General features: G+C 37.9%; 1 protein-coding gene across 15 annotated transcripts in view; it reads left to right on the plus strand.

Annotated features, from left to right (window-relative positions):
* Nucleotides 1–19012, plus strand: part of RAPGEF6 (Rap guanine nucleotide exchange factor 6) — a 191051-nt gene that overhangs the window by 82754 nt on the left and 89285 nt on the right. For all 15 annotated transcript variants that reach the window (XR_009257722.1, XR_009257730.1, XM_058716651.1 and 12 more), the window contains one exon: nucleotides 10100–10231. Coding sequence is in view for 13 of the 15 variants with exons in the window: in XM_058716651.1 (XP_058572634.1) it covers nucleotides 10100–10231 (132 nt within the window). In the remaining 2 variants the exon portion in view is untranslated. The remainder of the gene's footprint in view (nucleotides 1–10099; nucleotides 10232–19012) is intronic.

Here is a 19012-nt window from a genome sequence, read left to right on the forward strand (position 1 = left end):
GAGATATAGGGGTTGTTTTTTTTAGAATAACAACAAGAAATAGACCTTGGTGGTACTGGTAATCAACTTTTAAGATTTAACAAGTGTAGAAGAGCCAAAGGGGATTTAAAAAAATCAGATTTTAAGGTTTGATTCGATGCCAGCAAATAACATCTGAGCAGGATTCTGTGATTAGTACTTGACTATGTAAATTAAGTATTTATAAAAGAGTACATGTCTCCTTTTCCCCTCCCCCATCTTTCATGTTATTCCTGATGGAATTTTAACTCTGGATTGTGATTAAACACATTAAACCTGTGATTAATTTTTCATACTTGGTACTTTTGATTTTCCAGTACATCCTACTGATTTTTGTTTATTCATGTATTTTGCCCACCCTACTACTTGGATTTCATTACTTCTGAATTCTTTTATGTTCTTAACAGAATAAGTGGTTCTAGCAGCAAGAGAAGGGGGAAAGCGGAGTAGATGAACTTAAATGTTCAAAATGCCTTACTTTATATTTATAAAATAATTGTTTATTATATAAAATAATAAATCTAAAGTCTTTTCTTTTTAGCACTTTGAAAAAGTTAATGCCTTGTCTTCTGGCATCCAGTGTTAGTGATGAGAAGTCTGGACTCCTTTTAATTCTTATTCCTTTGTCAAGCAATCTGTTTTTCTTGTTGTTTGTGGTTAGTTGTGTTTTTCTTTGGATTTTATTTTTATCCTTTATGCCGTGAAGTTTTACCATGGATTGTTGTAATTTTTGTTTTGTTTTGTTTTCTTGGTACCTGGAAGTCTCTCTCAAGCTGAAGATTCCCCTGGGTATTCATTTATGGGAAATTTATTTTTTGAAAACTGCAGTTCTCGTCTTATTGCTACAGATGTTAGAACTCTGGATCTGTCCAAAATATCTCTAAACATTTGTTTCATACTTTATTTTCATTCCATGCATTTTCAGTCTGATCTTCTAGCTCACTGATTCTCCACTTGTGACCAGTTGCTGTTCTGCTCTTCATCTTTTAAATTTCTAATTGTAGTTATCATTTATGAAATCTCCACTGATGATTTTTCACAACCACCCTTGTTTAATAACTTGTTTTCCTTTTATGGATACCATTCATTTACCTCATTGTTGTCTTAGCTTTTTCTTCACGTTTCAGTTCTTCTCTTAGTTGAGTGTGTGTGGATTTTTTTCAGGAGGTTGATGTTCCTTGAGTGACTGAGAATTCACCTTCCTGGTCTGTGGAAATTGCTTGCCCAAAGGAACTGTTTACTGGATGGAAGACGCATTACCTCTTTGGCTTCTATTTGCCTTCTCTTAGGTGCTCTTGGGTCACAGGTCAAGGAAGTGCTTCCATTTTCTTTCTTTTTTTCTTAAAAAATTTTTTTTAATGTTTATTTTTGAGAGAGAGAGAGAAAGAGCACAAGTTGGGGAGGAGCGGAGAGAGAGGGAGACACAGAATCTGAAGCAGGCTCCAGGCTCTGAGCTGTTAGCACAGAGCCCGATGCCGGGCTCAAACCCACAAACCATGAGATCATGACCTGAGCCAGAGTCCGTCACTTAAATGACTGAGCTACCCAGGCAACCCCAATTTTCATTTTTAAACACAACTAAATCTATAGGTTTTTTTTTGTTTTGTTTTGTTTTTTGTTTTGTTTTGTTTTGTTTTGTTTTTGGCCCTTATCTTACTTGACCTGTCTGTAGCTTTTGACACAACTGATCACTCCCTTCTGAACAGACTTTGTTCAGACTATAAGCCAAAGTCTTCACCATGAGTCACTAGACAGTGTATGACTCTTCTCCCTTTATCTTCTGGTACATTCCTCCTCATTCATTGCATCTATTCTAGTTTTCTTGCTTGTCTCAAAGTTGCCCACTCTTTTTAACTTTTTTTTTTTTTTAATTTGAGAGAGAGAGTGAGTGTGAATAGGGAAGAGTAGAAGGGGGAGGTGGAAAGAGAGACAGACTTAACCAGGTTCCATGCTCAGTACTGAGACCAACACGGGGCTTGATCCCCCAACCCTGGTGTCATGACTTGAGCCAAAATCAAGAGTCAGAAGCTCAACTGACTGGGCTACTCAGGCCCAAAGAGGAAACTGATTTCCTTTTTTCTCAACAAGTCTGTCAATACTTTAAATAAACTTACTATTAAATGCAAATATTGAATGAAAGCTGCTCTTTGCTTTTAAAAATGTTAAAGTGGGGAGATACATGTGTCTTAGAATGGAAAAACTCTAATACTTACTGTTGTTTAACAGTATTCCTTCAAACTTCATCTTTTAGTAAAAATAATGAATTTGAATTAGGCACGCATGCTTCCGCTATAGTTTGACTTGCCTCAGGCAGAGTGCTGGTGTAACATACCCAAGGCTTGTGTGATTAGATAAAGCTTTTTCCTTTAGGGCTTTTGAAAAATTTTAGACTGTCTCTCTAAAACAGGTTCCAAACTGTGCTTTTGGGGTCTTAGAATCTATTTTTAATTCTCTCTCATTGTCAGCAGATATTTCAAGGACATGTCACTCTCTCTAGTCCTGGAAACTCCTTTATAAATCTGCTTTTAATTTCATAAGGCTTCTGTCTTCTTGTGCCTTGACTAATGTTTCATGTCTCCATATGTATGTCTTCCATTTCATCTTCTATGATGCTAGAGTAATCTTTTTAAAAAGCAGATCTCTTCTAGTCATTTTCTTGCTTTGAGTTCTTTAATAGCTTTTTTTCTAGTAGAGGAAATCTAAGAATACTACTTCTGGCTCTACGTATATCCCTACCTGAGCTACCCTGATTTCCTTACTGTTTTCTGATTGCATCATGCTCATTCAAGCTTATCTAGATGGGTAGATAGGTAGGTAGGTAGATATAGATACACATACACACACATATACATAATAGGAATAGAGAGAGCATGAGTACTGCATTCAAAGGAGTAGGGTGAAAACATAGAAGTAAGTTCACTTTCCACTCATTTTCAGCTTCCCATATAGGCTCTGATGTTGAGAGACCTAGTTTATGTCACTTTGTACTTGGTTTCTGATGGTTTTAAGTTACATGCTCATTCTTAGCTCTGTTTTGTATGTCAAGTATGTTAGCACTTACCATGTTCTCATAAGGGATTCTAGTAAAACTCATTTTTGACCCTTATTTAATTTTTCATCATAAAATGCCAGAATGTATACTACTATGTGTATAGCTACCCTTACAGAGTAAGGGCTATAGAATTTTACCACATTCCAGTGTTTGTGGCCATTTTTTAAGTGGGAAGGTAAGAGAAAATTACCCTCACATACATGGATTTATATATATTTGTTTTCAGTTTTGAAAACATTTCAAATAACTTATTCATAGAAATAATAGAGGAATGTTTTCTTCATGCTGAAATTCCTTTTGGACTACCAGCCTTGATCTTTCTCTTTCACTGGAGAGTACTACTCTTGATTGTTTGGTATATATTTCTCCAGATCTTTTCTCCCACCCTTAGATAAGTTTGTACCCAGAAAATATGTAATGGTATTTTTAGGCTTTTAAAAAAATGAGTCTTACATTTATAATGATAGTTACCCTTTTAATCAGTGTATCAAGGAGACCTATTCAACTTTGACTATACATGTCTACCTCATACCTTGAACTGTTGCACAGTATTCCATAATAGGCTATAACAATTTAGCCATTCTCCTTGTGATGGTTGGTTTTCTTTAAACTGTTACAGTTTGTTCATAATGAATGTTCTTGTACATTCCTCCTTACACACCTGTATGCTTTTTTAGGATAGATACCGGAAGAGGACTTGTTGAGTCATAGGTGCATGTAGTTTAAATGTAATACTTCTTAATGTTTACTTTCCAGAGTGGCTACTCTTCAAATCACTCTCCAGAGTGGCTGTCCCAATTCATAACTCCCATTAGTAATTTATGAGAATATTGTGTTCCTCCATAGCCTTGCCCATATTTTGTATTATCCAGCTTTCTTTTTGCCAATTGATGAAAAAAAGGTAGTTGTTTAAATTTTTATTTCGCTGGTTGTTGGCAGGGTTCACCAGTCTCTTCCAGCAGCCTTCTTCTCCTGCTGCTGTGACTTAATTGGTCCTGTATTGATATGGCAGAACCAAAAGCAAAGCAGTATTGGGGTCTGCATATAAAGCACTTGCCCCAGCGACGCCTGGGTGGGTCAGTCGATTAAGCATCAGACTTAAGATCAGTTCATGATCTCATGGTCCGGAAGTTTGAGCCCCACATTGGGCTCTATGCAGATAGCTCAGAGTCTGGAGCCTACTTAGGATTCTTTTCTCTCTCTCTCTCTCTCTCTCTCTCTGCCCCTCCCTCCCCTCCAACTCCGCGTCTCTCTCTCTCAAAAGTAAACATTAAAAAAAATGAAATTTAAATCACTTGCCCCAAATTGTTACCTGGACCTACAGAGAACTTTGAATCCATGAAATACACACTTTGGTAGGTTAAGTCTATCAGAGACATAACAGCAGCTGTCTGTCACTGCCCTTCTCAGAAGCTCTCTGTTACCTATCGGAATCAAAGTTAAAATACATACTTTGTTCGACATAGAAGATTATGCTCTACGTCTAGCCTCTTTTAATGCATGCTTTCTCCTTTATATGTACACAGTCTTCAACAGACTATGTACTTTTTCATAATCTTTGTATTCAAGCTGAATAACCTTTCCAACCTCCACATAAAACTTTGATACTGGTCCTTATGGACATTTGAGCTCCAGCAGAGCCCAGAAGTTCAGGTATAAAAAAATGGATAAAGGAACTGTGGAAATTAGGAGAGATTGAAAGACCTGGTAGGCTCCAAGGATCGTGGTGAATTGAGATTGCTCATGAAAGGTCAGCTATTAGGTCCCTTCTGGGATCAGGAAGAAAAGAAAAGTCAGAGAAGGTTTAAGAAATTAAGAATTCCTGTGGGAGGAAACTTTTTCCCTTCTGCCTCTTTTGTTAGAAAGAAAATAGGAACTGTTAGGTGTTAGGAATTCACAACTTAGTATCAGGAAACAACTTAGTAGGAAAGAGCAACTGATATATAGTCAGGCTGTCTGGATTTCAAATCCAGTTTCCCTTCTTCCTAGCTATGTGACTGTGGGCAACTTGTGTAACTTCTCTGGGCCTTGGTTTTCTAATCTTTGATAATTAAATTAGATGATCTATGTAAAAAAGTATGTAGAAGGGAATGTTTGCTAGTTTACATATTTGGCACACGTAATGAGCAAACATTAGCTGCAGTGACCATCATTATTATTCTCATCAGATAAAAAAGTTGAAAAGATTCCTATATGTAGATCTAAATTTTCTTCATGAGGTAGAAAGGAGATGCTGTGTACTTGTAAATCTGTGTGCACTCTTCACTCTTAAACTGTGGTCCTTGAAGGTGGTACCTTTCTGCTTTCATCTTTATGTTACCAGCAGAGTTGCTGGTACAAAGTAGAATATAGCGGAGACTAATAGACTCAGATAGACCTGGGTTTGCATTCTAACTCCACTACTTACTTGAGTGAGAGATCGCCTCAGTTCCTCATTTGTAAAGCAGGGATGATAATAATGCCTGTTTTTAGGGTCTAGTGAGGATGAAAAATTGCTTAGTAGATTTTAAGTATTACTACCAAGCCAGGACTTGCTCTTCTGGCTTTGGTTCATTGTGTTACTTTTATGGATGACCTCCTTCTCTTTGGTCTTAACCTCTGTAGGAATCTTGGAATATAGATTATCTCCCACTCCTGACACCTGAACCAATCATCTGACCTTTGAAAACTATTTTCATTCTTTGGCTTTTCATCTACTTCATTCCTGTGTAAGAATTTTTTTCTGTCTCAACAGTAGAAACTAAGTAAGAGGAAGATCTTTGACCTGAGACATTCTCCTCTCACTATTTTTGTATTATTATAACCAGTTATAGTTAGCTCATTGATTTTCTGCTGCTTTTTAAAATACACACAATAGAGCCACAGAATGGCCTCTGAGCATAGCTTTAGTTTATTCCACATTTTTTGATCATAGCATTTTAATTTGTTTTTGTTTTTTCTTTGTTTTTTGTTTGTTGTTTTTGAGAGGGAGAGAGTAGGAAGAGGGGCAACGAGAGAGAGAGAGAGAAAGACAGAGAGAGAGAGAATCCCAAGCAGGCTGCACCCCCGGCTTTGAGCATGATGCAGGGCTCCATCTCACGACTGTGACATCAAGACCTGAGCTAAAATCAAGAGTCGGATGCTTAATGGAGTGAGCCACCCAGACACCCCCACTTTTTTACTAAATTTAAATCAGAGGTTACAACAATGCATCCTTCATCTATCAAGTCTGTTGCCACAGTTTCATGGGCATTGCAGAGAACTTAAAGTACTTTTATAACTTTGTTTACTTTTTGCCAACCTTACATTCTGTTGTTAAAACATATTTTAATTGTATGTATGTATTATGAACTTTATGGGAACTTAATGTTACTATTTATGTAGTCACTATTCATGTAGATTTACCCACACATTTCCTGGTTTTCATTGGTTTTCCCTTCTTTCCTGCATCTAGATATTTCCGTTTGGAATTGTTTTCTTTCTCCCAGTGGATTTTCTTCATTCTAGGTCTGTTGGAGAGTATTTCTTTTCATTTTTGTTTCTCTGAAAATGTCTTTACTTTTGCCTTTTCTTTGAGGACTGTTCTTGCTGGGTACAGAATTTTAGCTGTTGTAGATATTATTCCATTGTCTTCTGGCTTCCAGATTTCTGTTGAAAAGTCAACCATCAGTTTTATTTTGGTCTTGTCAAAGTAATATTTTTTTCCTGACTGCTTTTAAGACTTCTCTCTTTTTTCCCCCTACCAGTTTTACCCTAGTATGCATACCTATGGTTTTGTAATTATTTATCTTGTTGGTAATTTTTAAAGCTGTGTGATCTGTAACTATCTATTCTGTCATTTGGGAAAATGCTCAGCCATTATCTTCTATGCCTTGAATAGCTTTCCCCCACCCCCTCTTTTGACTCTGGTTATTCAGATGTTAACTTCTCGCTGTATCTCTTGTGGTTTTTCCCCCTTCTCTCCCAACTTCATTCTTTTTTACCTTCATGCTTCATTGTGGATATTTTTTCAGGTCAGTCTTTACTTATTCTTTTTTTAAATCTTTGATTATTTTTGAGGGAGAGAATGCGCACACGTGCATGTACCCATGCAGGCGGAGGAGGGGCAGAGAGAGAGGGGGACAGAGGATCCAGAGTGGGCTCTGTGTCGACAACAGAGAGTGTGACGTGGGTCTTGAACTCACAAACCATGAGATGAAGCTGAATTCGGATGCTTAACTAACTGAGCCACCCAGGCGCCCCTCCCCTTTACTTTTCTAATTCTCATCTTAGTTCTGTCAAATCTGTTGAGTCCATGTTTGACTTTTTAATTTCCATAACTTTAATTTTCAATTTTAGATTTTTGATTTTATTTTTGGTTAATACTTATTTGCTAAAGTTAATTTTTCTTAAGTCTATCTCTATAGACATGACCCTTGAACAGGGGTTCAAGCACCGCTGACCCCTGTGCAGTCGGAAATCCATGTATAACTTTTAAGTCCACAAAAACTTAAGTACTGACAGCCTATTGTTGAGTGGAAACCTTACCAATAACATAGTCAATTAAGACATACTTTGTTTGTTATATGTATTATTACAATAATGTAAGCTAGAAAAAAGAATGTTATGAAGAAGATCATAAGGAAAATATATTTGCAGTACTACAATGTATTGAAAAGATCCACATGTAAGTAGACCCATTCATAAGTGGAGCCATATAGTTCAAACCTGTGTTATTCAAAGTGCAGGTGTCTTTACCATGGATTGCTATACTAGAACATGTATGGCCAGTGAGCTGTATCCCCTGAGAGCTAAGAATGATTTTTACATTTTAAGGGGTTGTTTAAAAAAAAAAAAAAGTCAAAGGAAAGTATGTATAGAGATTATATGTTGCCTACAAAAGTCTAAAATATATACTCCTTGGTCCTTTAAAGACAATGTTTGCCAACCCCTGCTATATATATTAAATACAGTTATTTTAGGGGCGCCTGGGTGGCGCAGTCGGTTAAGCGTCCGACTTCAGCCAGGTCACGATCTCGCGGTCCGTGAGTTCGAGCCCCGCGTCAGGCTCTGGGCTGATGGCTCGGAGCCTGGAGCCTGTTTCCGATTCTGTGTCTCCCTCTCTCTCTGCCCCTCCCCCGTTCATGCTCTGTCTCTCTCTGTCCCAAAAATAAATAAAAAACGTTGAAAAAAAAATTTAAAAAAAAATAGTTATTTTAAAATCTGTTTACTGCGTTATTTGTAAGTTCTTCATTGTTGTCTGAAGTTTATTCTGTTTTCATCAGTGCTGTCTTATAATGTGCTTAGATTTATTTGAGCAATGTATGTTGTATATGCAAAATTTTTATGGTAAAGATTCATTTGCTTCCAGTAGTTAACTAGAAGCACTAGTAACCCTGTATAACCTTAATACAACTTCAGGGATTGAGATGGATTCTAAAATGAGCATCAGTTTACTTTTGGATCACATTCATTACTTGAGTGTAATGTTCTTTCCAGGGTCCCCTTCCAGAGAACAGCCCTTACATGCTAGGCCTTGGAATATAGCTTTTGTCTCTTTAACCAGTGACTCAGAAGTGCTTCTGAATCTCTTGATCTCATCTTTATGAATCAGCAAAACCTCAAAGGTCATATTGTGTGTGTTCCCGTTTTTCTGTTTACCTTAGTTAGAGAATTCATCTGAGTTAGTTACCTACTATTATCAGCAGGGGCATATGTGATACCATTTCTGTGTGTAGTTTTGATAATTGCAGTGACTACTGTTAAGATAATAGAATTCAGACTTGGCCATTTTTTCCTTTAGGGTTTATTTAGTTTTTAGTAAAACTAAATGCATGTTTCCTTAATGTTTTTTTGCACTAAAGCAATGAGAACCCCTGTTTTAAAAAGTAAGTAGAGGGGCGCCTGGGTGGCTCAGTCGGTTAAGCAGCCGACTTCGGCTCAGGTCATGATCCTGCAGTCCGTGAGTTCAAGCCCCGCGTCGGGCTCTGTGCTGACAGCTCAGAGCCTGGAGCCTGTTTCGGATTCTGTGTCTCCCTCTCTCTGACACTCCCCCGTTCATACTCTGTCTCAAAAATAAATAAACGTTAAAAAAAAAATTTTTTTTTAAGTAAGTAGATTTCTCTTAATGTTCCTGAATAGCAGGTTGCAGAGGAATTATTTGGAAAATAGATCACCATGCCTCCTATCTAATACTTTCTTTCACTACTCTGCAGCATAGTGGTTTGTTTTTTATCTTAATTCCTATTGCATTTATTTTGTGAGGTTTGTGTTGTTGTGTTGTTTTTTTTTTGGTATGAAAGGTATTGTACAAACTTGCATCCTTTATAAAAGCATAACCGCACTAAAGATAATGTAGAATAATTTCCTTCTTAAGTCTCTTGTATTCTTGCACCTAGCATAGACATTCATTAAATCATGATTACTAACAAACTTTTTAGGGACCAACTACAAATTGGTACAATATTATGTGAAAAGAGGGTATAAAATTTTTGAAATTTGGAATGCAGTCAACTATTAAGTCTTGCTGCCAGATGCTGTACTTTAACCCAAGATACTGCTCTTTTTTTTTTTTTTTTCCATACTAATGACTATTTTGTGTTAGTGGTGTGTGTGTGTGTGTGTGTGTGTGTGTGTGTTCACATTGTTAACACTTCAGGGTGGCAGTAGCTGATAGTTTTATTTGAAACAAAAGAGGGGCAAAGTTTTTCCTCTGAAATACCATTACTAATGGTAATCTCTTCTGGAATCTACACAGTGAATTCCTGTCTAGGCTTGGCTAACAGTGTCATAGTACTAATTTGGTTCTTATTTCCGAAGATTTTTCCTAAAAGTGGGGAATTTGGGTTAGAAATGGGGTTGCACAGTAATGTACATAAAACCAAACTTTGTTGCAGAAATTACAGTATGTCAAGAATTCTTGACAAGTTCTTATTTAATTTTTTTATTGTTTCTTATTTTAATTCCAATATAGTTAACAGTGTTATATTAGTTTCAGATGTACAGTATAGTGATTGAACAATTCTATGGTTATATATGTTCAGAATATATTAAATTATTTTTCTTCTTCAGCTTCCAGCCGATCTTACCAAGATGCACATCACAGACAACCCTCATCCACAGGTGACTCACGTGTCTTCTAGTCAGTCTGGTTGTAGTATCGCCAGTGACTCTGGGAGCAGCAGTTTATCTGATATCTACCAGGTAATATCTTAGGAGTTTGTGTGCTGTACATACGGCTTTTTTATTTTGCCAAATATCCCATGGTTGTGCTTTGGGTGATCACTTATCTTTTAAGTAGTGTATGAAATTCAGGCAGAAGGTCTTTGGGAAAATCTGCTATATTGTTTCAAAATTGTAAGCCTAATTAAAGAAGTGATCTATCATTTGAGAGTGATTAAATACGGTTCAGCAGTGTATGAATATAATGGTTTTTTTTTTTTTTAAGTTTTTATATATTTATTTTGAGAGAGAGGGAGAGCACAAGTGAGGGAGGGGCAGAGAGAAAGGGAGACCAAGAATCCCAAGCTGCCAAGCAGGCTCTTCACTGTCAGCACAAGGCCGTGATGTGGGGCTCAGTCTCACAAACTCTAAGACCATGACCTGATCTGAAATCAAGAGTTTGATGCTTAACTCACTGAGCCACCCAGGTGCCCCAATGTAATGTTCTTTTTCATTACTTTTATCCAGGGGAATTCATAATAATATATAATCCTTGCTTTGTTAAAAAATAGTTCTTGAAACAGCTGAACTTAAATTTATAAAAAGGCTGAATTTTACTGTAATTGACTAAGTTTTTTATAAGTAGTCTTGAAGAAAATAAGAGTTGCTATTTTTTTTTTTTTTAAGTTCTAGGTGTAGAGTGGCTTTTTATTGTAAAGGCTTTCTTAAATTTTTAGTAGCCCCATTAAAAATGTAAAAGGAAACAGGTAAAATTAATTTGAATAATATATTTTATTTAGCACAATATGTCCAAGTATTATCATTTCACACATAATCAGTGTTTAAAAATTAGGGGTTACTTAATTTTTTATCCTGTCTTCAGTAGCCCGAATTCTTAAATTTACTTTAATATAAATTTAAAGTAAACCTGTACATGTAGAAATTAATATGATAAAGTTAATTTACTAGGTGATTTTTATTAACAGTGATAGTATTTGATATACAACTTAGAGGTTGTTTAGTGTTGGATTTGAGAGAAGTAGTGGACTTTTCAAGATGACTTCACAAATGTGATTCTGGGTTATTTAGGATGCTTCTAGCACAAGTAATTGAAGAGGTAAACGCCACTTGTTTAAACAATAAGGATAGGATATCAGCAAAAATGGCAGAGTAGAGAACTGTAAATAATCTGTCCTTCCAAAAATAAACTTTGGCTGACCATCAGGCTTTATTCAGTCAAGCAGGAAGTGAAGGCTAAGGTAGGGTTGTAAACTACCTCGCTGAATGTTAGAGGCTTGCTCCATCACACAGAAAGCTCACCTTTCTGGGCTGCTAGTTACTAGTGGAGTTCCAGGTGGAGTTTTGGGGGGTGTTCTCCTAGGTTTGTTGTGGCTAGTGGTTCCATGGTAACCGGGCAGTGCCACAGAGGAGTTGTGATTTTCTGTGGAGCTTGGCTTTGAGCTGATTGTTGGGAAGCTGGTTGAAGTGGTGCATTTGCTGCCCAGTGACCTGAATCCACAACCAACTTTCTAGAGCCTCTTGGGCTGCAACATTCTTACTGCCTGCATTGCCAATCCTGCAACAGGCCAGGCAGCAAGATGGAGCAGCAAGGGTCTGCCAGCCCAGGCTCTGGTGCCGCTGGCTCCAAGGTACCACGCAGCGGAGCATAGCGTACATGCACAGCATGGGGATGTGACAGTCTTTCAAAGCCAGAATTTAATATAACCTTTAATATAACCTTACTGTGCATCTCAGTTCAGACTAGCCACTGTTCAAGTGACCAATTGTCACATATGGCAAGTGGCTACCATGTATTACTGGTCTTTTGAAATGAAATCATTGTTGTCTGAGGAAAACGTTACAGACATTATAGTTCTACTGAGTTACGCAGATTCAGATATTTTAGGGAAATAAGCATTTCTCTCTCTTTTTAAAAAATTTTTTTTTAAATGTTTATTTTTGAGCAAGAGAGGGAGACACAGAATATGAAGCAGGCTCCAGGCTCTGAACTGTCAGCACAGAGCCCGACGTAGGGCTAGAACTCACGGACCATGAGATCATTACCTGAGTCAAAGTCAGACACTTAACTGATTGAGCCATCCAGGTGCCCCAACATTTCTCTCTTATGGGAAGCTTATAGGCAGAGACAAAATGGAAAAGAAGCTCTATTTTTGGATTATGCATAGCTTTTCTCCACAAAGGTCATTGCTTTAGCCATGTATATGTCCCTGTTTACAATTTTATAGTAGACAGAACAAGGAATTCTCTCTCATTACCATTGTGTAGTACACAGAACAAGGGATTTTTAAAAAGTCCAGTTAAAAAATGCAGCGGCTCTGGAGACACTCATAGTGTGCTCCATGGATTCTGGCTTTCCCCAAAGGAAGTATCATGTGGAAGAAATAAGAGGTCTTGCACACCTAGGGGTGCCTGGGTGGCTCGGTCAGTTGAACATCCAAGACTCTAGATTTTGGCTAAGGTTATGATCCCATGATTGTGGGTTCAAGCCCCACATTGAGCTCTGTGCTGAGCATGGAGCCTGGTTGAGATTTTCTCTCTCTTTGTCTCTCTCATGCACATGCGCTCTTTCTCTCCTTCTTCCCTCCCTCCTTCTTCCTCTTGCCTTTGCCTGCTCACTCTCTCTCAAAAAAAAAAAAAAAAAAAAAAAAATTTGTTGCACACCTAAAAGTCAAAGTAGAGCTGTATAGCTTTTATGGCTTCTTTGTTTTTCCCAGAGAAGACTTACCATGGATTAATGAATTTCAAGGATGTGGCTATAGATTTTTTATAGGATAAGTGAGAATGTCTGGACCTTGCTAAGAGAAATCATATAGCAGACATGTGATGTTGTCAAACTATAGGTACCTGATCTCACTAATGTATCCGTTTTTTGTTTTGTTTTGTTTTTTTAAGTTTATGCATTCATTTTGAGAGAAAGAGCATGTGCAGGAGGGGCTGAGAAGGAGGGAGAGAGGGAGAATTCCAAGCAAGCCCTGCACTGTCAGTGTGAGGAGCCCGATGTGGGACTCGAACTGATCAACCTGTGAGATTATGACCTGAGCCCAAATCAAGAGTCGGATGCTGAACCAACTAGCCACCCAGGCAACCCAAGTATATCCATTTCTAAACCAGATGTTACCAACTTCTTGGAGCAAGGAACAGAGCCCTAGATGGTTGTGAGAGAAAGGACAAAAGGATAGTGCCCAGATAGAGATCAGGGTCTTTTGGAGAGGTCCATGCTTTACTACACACTAGAAGATGAACTATACACAGCAGAGTCCTGTATCTTTGGCAGGATCCTGGAGGAGCTCCTGAAACATTGCACTTGTATCTACAGAATGTCTACCTACTGGTTTGCCTACCTGAGTCTGAGACTGGAGCACCCTACTTGTGTAGTTGGAGGTCTTCTGCTGTACTGTTAGGCCCTTGTATGTGGCTGCCCTGCTCCACCCTCCTGTATGTTTTCCTTGCTCAGTGGCACTCTATACAGCTCATTCTACCTTTTATAAGATTAATTTTAACGTGGATAAACTGTGGGCAAGTATCCTTGCCAGCTGTCCTGCATGTGAAAGGACTCCCTCCATTACAAAGTGAGGAAGGCACCATCCCTGAAACCTGAAAGTTATCATTGGCTCTTGTCCCTTGATCATAACATTTAGGGGCACCTGGGTGGCTCAGTCAGTTAAGCATCTGACTGTTGGTTTCAGCTCAGGTCATGATCTCACAGTTTGTGAGTTCAAGCTCCACATCGGGCTTCATGTTGAGGTTGTGGAGTCTACTTTGGCTTCTGTCTCCCTTTCCCTCTGGCCCTCCCCTGCTTGCTCTCTACCTCTCTCTCAAGAATAAATAAATAGGCATTTTAAAAAAAAAATCATAACTTTCAGCACCAAGTCATATTCGTTCTGTTTCCTACATCGTTAATTGTGTTTGTATATGTTTGATGTTAACTGACATGTATGTTTGATGTTATATGTTATATAAAATTTAACCCCCATAGTAGAGCCTACGAGAAGACATAGAACGTTTCCATCACCTCAGACAGTAGTCTTTGCCCCTTTGTAGTCATTCCCTTCTGATCTCCAGCCACTGGCAACCACCAGTCTGTTTTCTGCCTATACACATCTTCTAGGAGGTCACATGAATGGAGTCATAGTTTATTATTTTTCGGAGATGTACAGTTTAAAAGGTGATGCAATTAAACATAGAAAGTAAACAGTAAGATAAAAGTAGGTTTTAATGAATTTAGGAAGAGGAAACAGACAAAAACAAAAAAACAGTGAAATCTAGAACCAAAACAGGAATTCAGATATTGAAAGGAGAAAATTATAATACCAAAGTCAAATATGTAAAAAGTTAAGATAAAATCTTTTTAAGAGTGGCCAAAGAAGGTAAACATCCTCAAATTTGAGGACTTCCTTTAAGAGAATAGCCAGTGGATAGAAACAGTTTATGTTAAAAACAAAGATAAAAACAGAAGAAACCACTATGTTAAAATAAATATACTTAAATACATAATTACATATGTTGTGTATATGTTATACATGCAATGTAAATCTGAATGAAAGAGGACCAAATGGTAATAATGTTTTCTATTAGTGGTAGGTTTGCGAGTAGTTTTTATTATGTTAGCTAGGTTTTTCTTACCTTTTTTCTCTGTGAACATTAGTATTTCTCTAACACATTTTATGAAGGATGTAAATAGAGTGTACAGTTTTTAAAAAATTGAATAAAATTTTGAAAAAGATTAAAGTTAAATACTAGAGAATAAAAGGAATAAGTACAGAATATTAGATTGATAAAATGTTACCCCCAAATGCAGAATTTCTAGACCTACAATTAAAACACAGATAAGGTAAATAACAACCAATTTGTGTGTGTGTATCCAATCAGATCCTCAGACTAAAACAAAGGGAAGAAGAGTGCTTAGAGTTAAATTCAGTAGTGAACCTTAGTCTTTTCTTGACCTCAGTCCTTGTTTGGAGTACCATTCAAGCTGTGAATACACCGTTAAGTTACAGGCTATGTTGTCTGTGTATGTATACATTGGCCAGCAATAATTGAGGTAGTCTGGTTATCCAAATTTTGGCACTTGAAAGATTTTAAAAGTGAACACTTAACCTAGTCATGGCTTCTAACAGTATAAGCAAAGCGTTGTGACGTAATGCAAGTTTTTTTTTTTTTAATGTTTATTTATTTTTGAGAGTGAGAGAGAGACAGAGTGTGAGAGGCGGAGGGGTAGAGAGGGAGGGAGACCCAGAATCTGAAGCAGGTTCCAGGCTCTGAGCTGTCAGCACAGAGCCCGAAGTGGGGCTTGAACTCAGGGACCTTGAGTTCATGACCTGAGCTTAAGACCGACGAACAACTGACTGAGCCATCCAGGTGCCCCAGGTATTTTTTTTTTTTTTTTAATGCACGTATTTTTAATTTGGAGATTTGAGGAGAAGAGAGAAGAGAGACATTTGAACAGCACTTCTTAACAAGATCATTGTTAACACCATTTTATATGGCCACATATGTGGCTGTGCTCCTATGCATTTCCTTCTTAACAGTTTTCATGTTTTCTGGTTTAAATATAACAGTCCTTGGCTCTCAAGGAAACTTTAAAATAAAGCATTTACCACAGTCTGGGGAAAATGCAAGTTACCATTTTGATATGAATATGTTTCTAATCAGATAAGCTTAAAATGTAGGTAAGCTTATACATTAAGATGTTAAATTGTTCTTGGAATAAATATTTTATGTATCTTCATAGAATACTCAAATAAGGAATGCTTCTTTCTAGATTTCCTTTTTCTATTTATTTCAGTCTGTTTATACCAGCAAGAGCTGGAATATTGTGAAATAAAGCACTTGTCTTTTCGTTAACTTCTTTTTTAGAAACCTCAGGCACACGTTCATCACCTATCTATCTTTCTTAGTTTTTCTGCAGGAAGTCAACATGGTCCTAAAAATCCCACTGCTTCAGTTACTCTCTCTATGGTAGCATGAGTCCTTATTTCATGACTCTACTGCCAGTCTCTCCAGAACTGGGGCACCCCATTGCCACTGGGATGGTCATTGGACATTGACCTAGCTTTGCCATACCACGTGCTTTCTTTTGCTTTAATATTCCCGTTAAAAATGTGTGTCCTGGGGCGCCTGGGTGGCTCAGTCGGTTGAGCGGCCGACCTCGGCTCAGGTCATGATCTCGCGGTCTGTGGGTTTGAGCCCCGCGTCGGGCTCTGTGCTGACAGCTCAGAGCCTGGAGCCTGTTTCGGATTCTGTGTCTCCCTCTCTCTCACCCTCCCCCGTTCATGCTCTGTCTCTCTCTGTCTCAAAAATAAATAAATGTTAAAAAAAAAATAATAAAAATGTGTGTCCTAGTCATAATCTCATTTATCTTTGACTACTCACATTTTATAAACTCCCACGTGAAATAAATTCTAAAAATAGTATGACTTTACTCCTCTATTTTATTTATTTAGTTTTTTTTTTTTAAGTTTATTTATTTTGAGAAAGAGAAAGCGAGAGTTAGGGAAGGGCAGAGAGAGAGAACCCCAGGAAGGCTGCACACTGTTATTGCAGAGCATGACACAAGGCTCAAACCCACGAACAATGAGATCATGACCTGAGCCGAAGTTAGATGCTTACCGACTCAGCCACCCAGGCGCCCCTACTTGTATATTCTAAAAGCTTCAGTGCTTCAGGGTGCCTGGGTGGCTCAGTCAGTTAAGCGTCCGACTTCAACTCAGGTCATGATCTCACGACTCAAGAGTTCAAGCCCTGCGTCAGGCTCTGTGCTGATAGCTCAGAACCTGAAACCTGGTTCCAATTCGTCTCTCCCTCTCTCTCTGCCCCTCTCCCACTCATGTTCTGTCTCTTTTGCTCAAAAATAAATAAACATTTAAAAAAATTTAAAAAACAATAAAAGCTTAAGTGTTTCACCATTATCTGATTTATACTCTTCATTTCATTTCAGATTTGTATTCACAGTCTTAGTCTTTGACTTCTAACCGCAGTCTGCAAGTCTGGCTTTATGTTCCACTATTCCCCACTTGAACATTCTAGATTCTGGTTCACAACAAATACATATGTTATTCCCTGAACATGTTTGTTTTTTCCTAGCCCTGTGTTTTGGTTATGCTCTTCTACCTGCCACTTCACCTAGATGACATTTTCACATGGTCTCTCAGATCTTGGAACCCCACAGCAGTTTTTCTGTGGGTCATGAGTGGAAAATTTGTGGAGGCAGAGTTTATTTCGTGTGTATTCCCTGATGAATTAAGCACACTTTTGGCACTTAGGAAGTAATCTGGATTTTTTTTTTTTTTTAGTTGAATTACACTTGAAAGTAGAAACCAATATTGTTTCCAGGGAAAATGCAGAGGATCACTACTGACTAAAGCTTGATTATCTAGGGCAAAGGAGTCTTTCCTTGACCTGCCTGACCTATTGCAGAGATTATGGAATGGGCTCTTCCAGACAGTGTTACTGTGAAGGATCAATTTCACAGGCTTCTTCCGCTAACCAGAGAGACAGGAAACAAGGACTGAGTGGTCCATGAAAAAGATAGAATGAAGTACTCACAATGAGAATGCAGCAAAGAGAAGCGCTGAAAATTTAAGGTTCTGGCTTAATATTGGCTCTGAAATTGAAAACGTGGTTTTTGTTAAGTCTGTATAACTTTTCGTTCCAACCTGTAGTTCCCCTCATTCTTTATCTAGATGCAAACAGGAAAAGGATATCCTCTGGTGGTTTATTTGGGGAAGGCAAAGTCATCAGAAAATCTCCTCAGACTGTTAGCCTCACCAAATTCTATTTACACATATACACAGAGACGCATTTACACTGCAGGAATGGAAAAACAGAAGTTTAATGAACTTTTTTTTTTTAATGTTTATTTATTTTGAGAGAGAGTGCATACATGAGCAGGGGAGGGACAGAGAGGGTGCAAGGGAGTGAGAGATAATCCCAATCAGGCTCTACCCTGTTAATACAGAGCCTGCTGCAGGGCTCTAACTCAGGAACCTTGAGATCATGACCTCAGCTGAAATCAAAAGTAAGAGGCTTACCCAGCTAAGCCACCCAGGTGCCCCTAAACTTGTTCTCTTAGCTCTTTTACCAATATACTTTTTTCCCCACTACACATAACTTACTTGTCATTATCTTCTTGAGGTTCTGCTGTATTCCAGGTGCTAGGATAAAGTAGTTGAAAGGCCAGGGCTCTGATTTTCTGTGTACCCTGCCTTAACAAATTTGGCATATCTGTTGACCTACATTTTTTATAACAACTTTTGATAATGATTTTATTAGTCTCTTGGACTCTGGTAAATTTTCTTTATGGCTCTGTTCTTTTCTTCAGTTGGGGTAGTTTTTATTGACCCCCCCCCCTTTTTTTAAATAAATGTTTATTTTTGAGAGAGAAAGAGTGCAAACAGGGGAGGGACAAAGAGAGAGGGAGACGAAGGATCCCAAAGCAGGTTCTGCCCAGACAGCAACAAGCCCAATGTAGGGCTTGAACTCGGGAACCGTGAGACCACAACCTGAGCTGCTCAACCAACTGAGCCAACCAGGTGCCCTTTATTGCCTCTTTTCAAGTTTACTCTTCTTAGAATTTACATTTATTTAGATTTCCCATTTTCACCCTACTTATATTTGTATTTCCTTTTATATCTTAAAACTTACTTACAATGTTGGAAGTTGATGTCTCCTAATTCCATCTCTCTCATTCCTGGGTCTCTTTATATTGATTGATTTTTCTCTTGGTTATGTATTACATTCCCTCCTCCTTCTTCTCTCTTGTAAGTTTTTGTTATATGTTGGACATTTTGAGTAATACATATT

The sequence above is a fragment of the Neofelis nebulosa genome, chromosome 1, assembly GCF_028018385.1.
Source record: "Neofelis nebulosa isolate mNeoNeb1 chromosome 1, mNeoNeb1.pri, whole genome shotgun sequence".
NCBI lineage: Eukaryota > Metazoa > Chordata > Mammalia > Carnivora > Felidae > Neofelis > Neofelis nebulosa.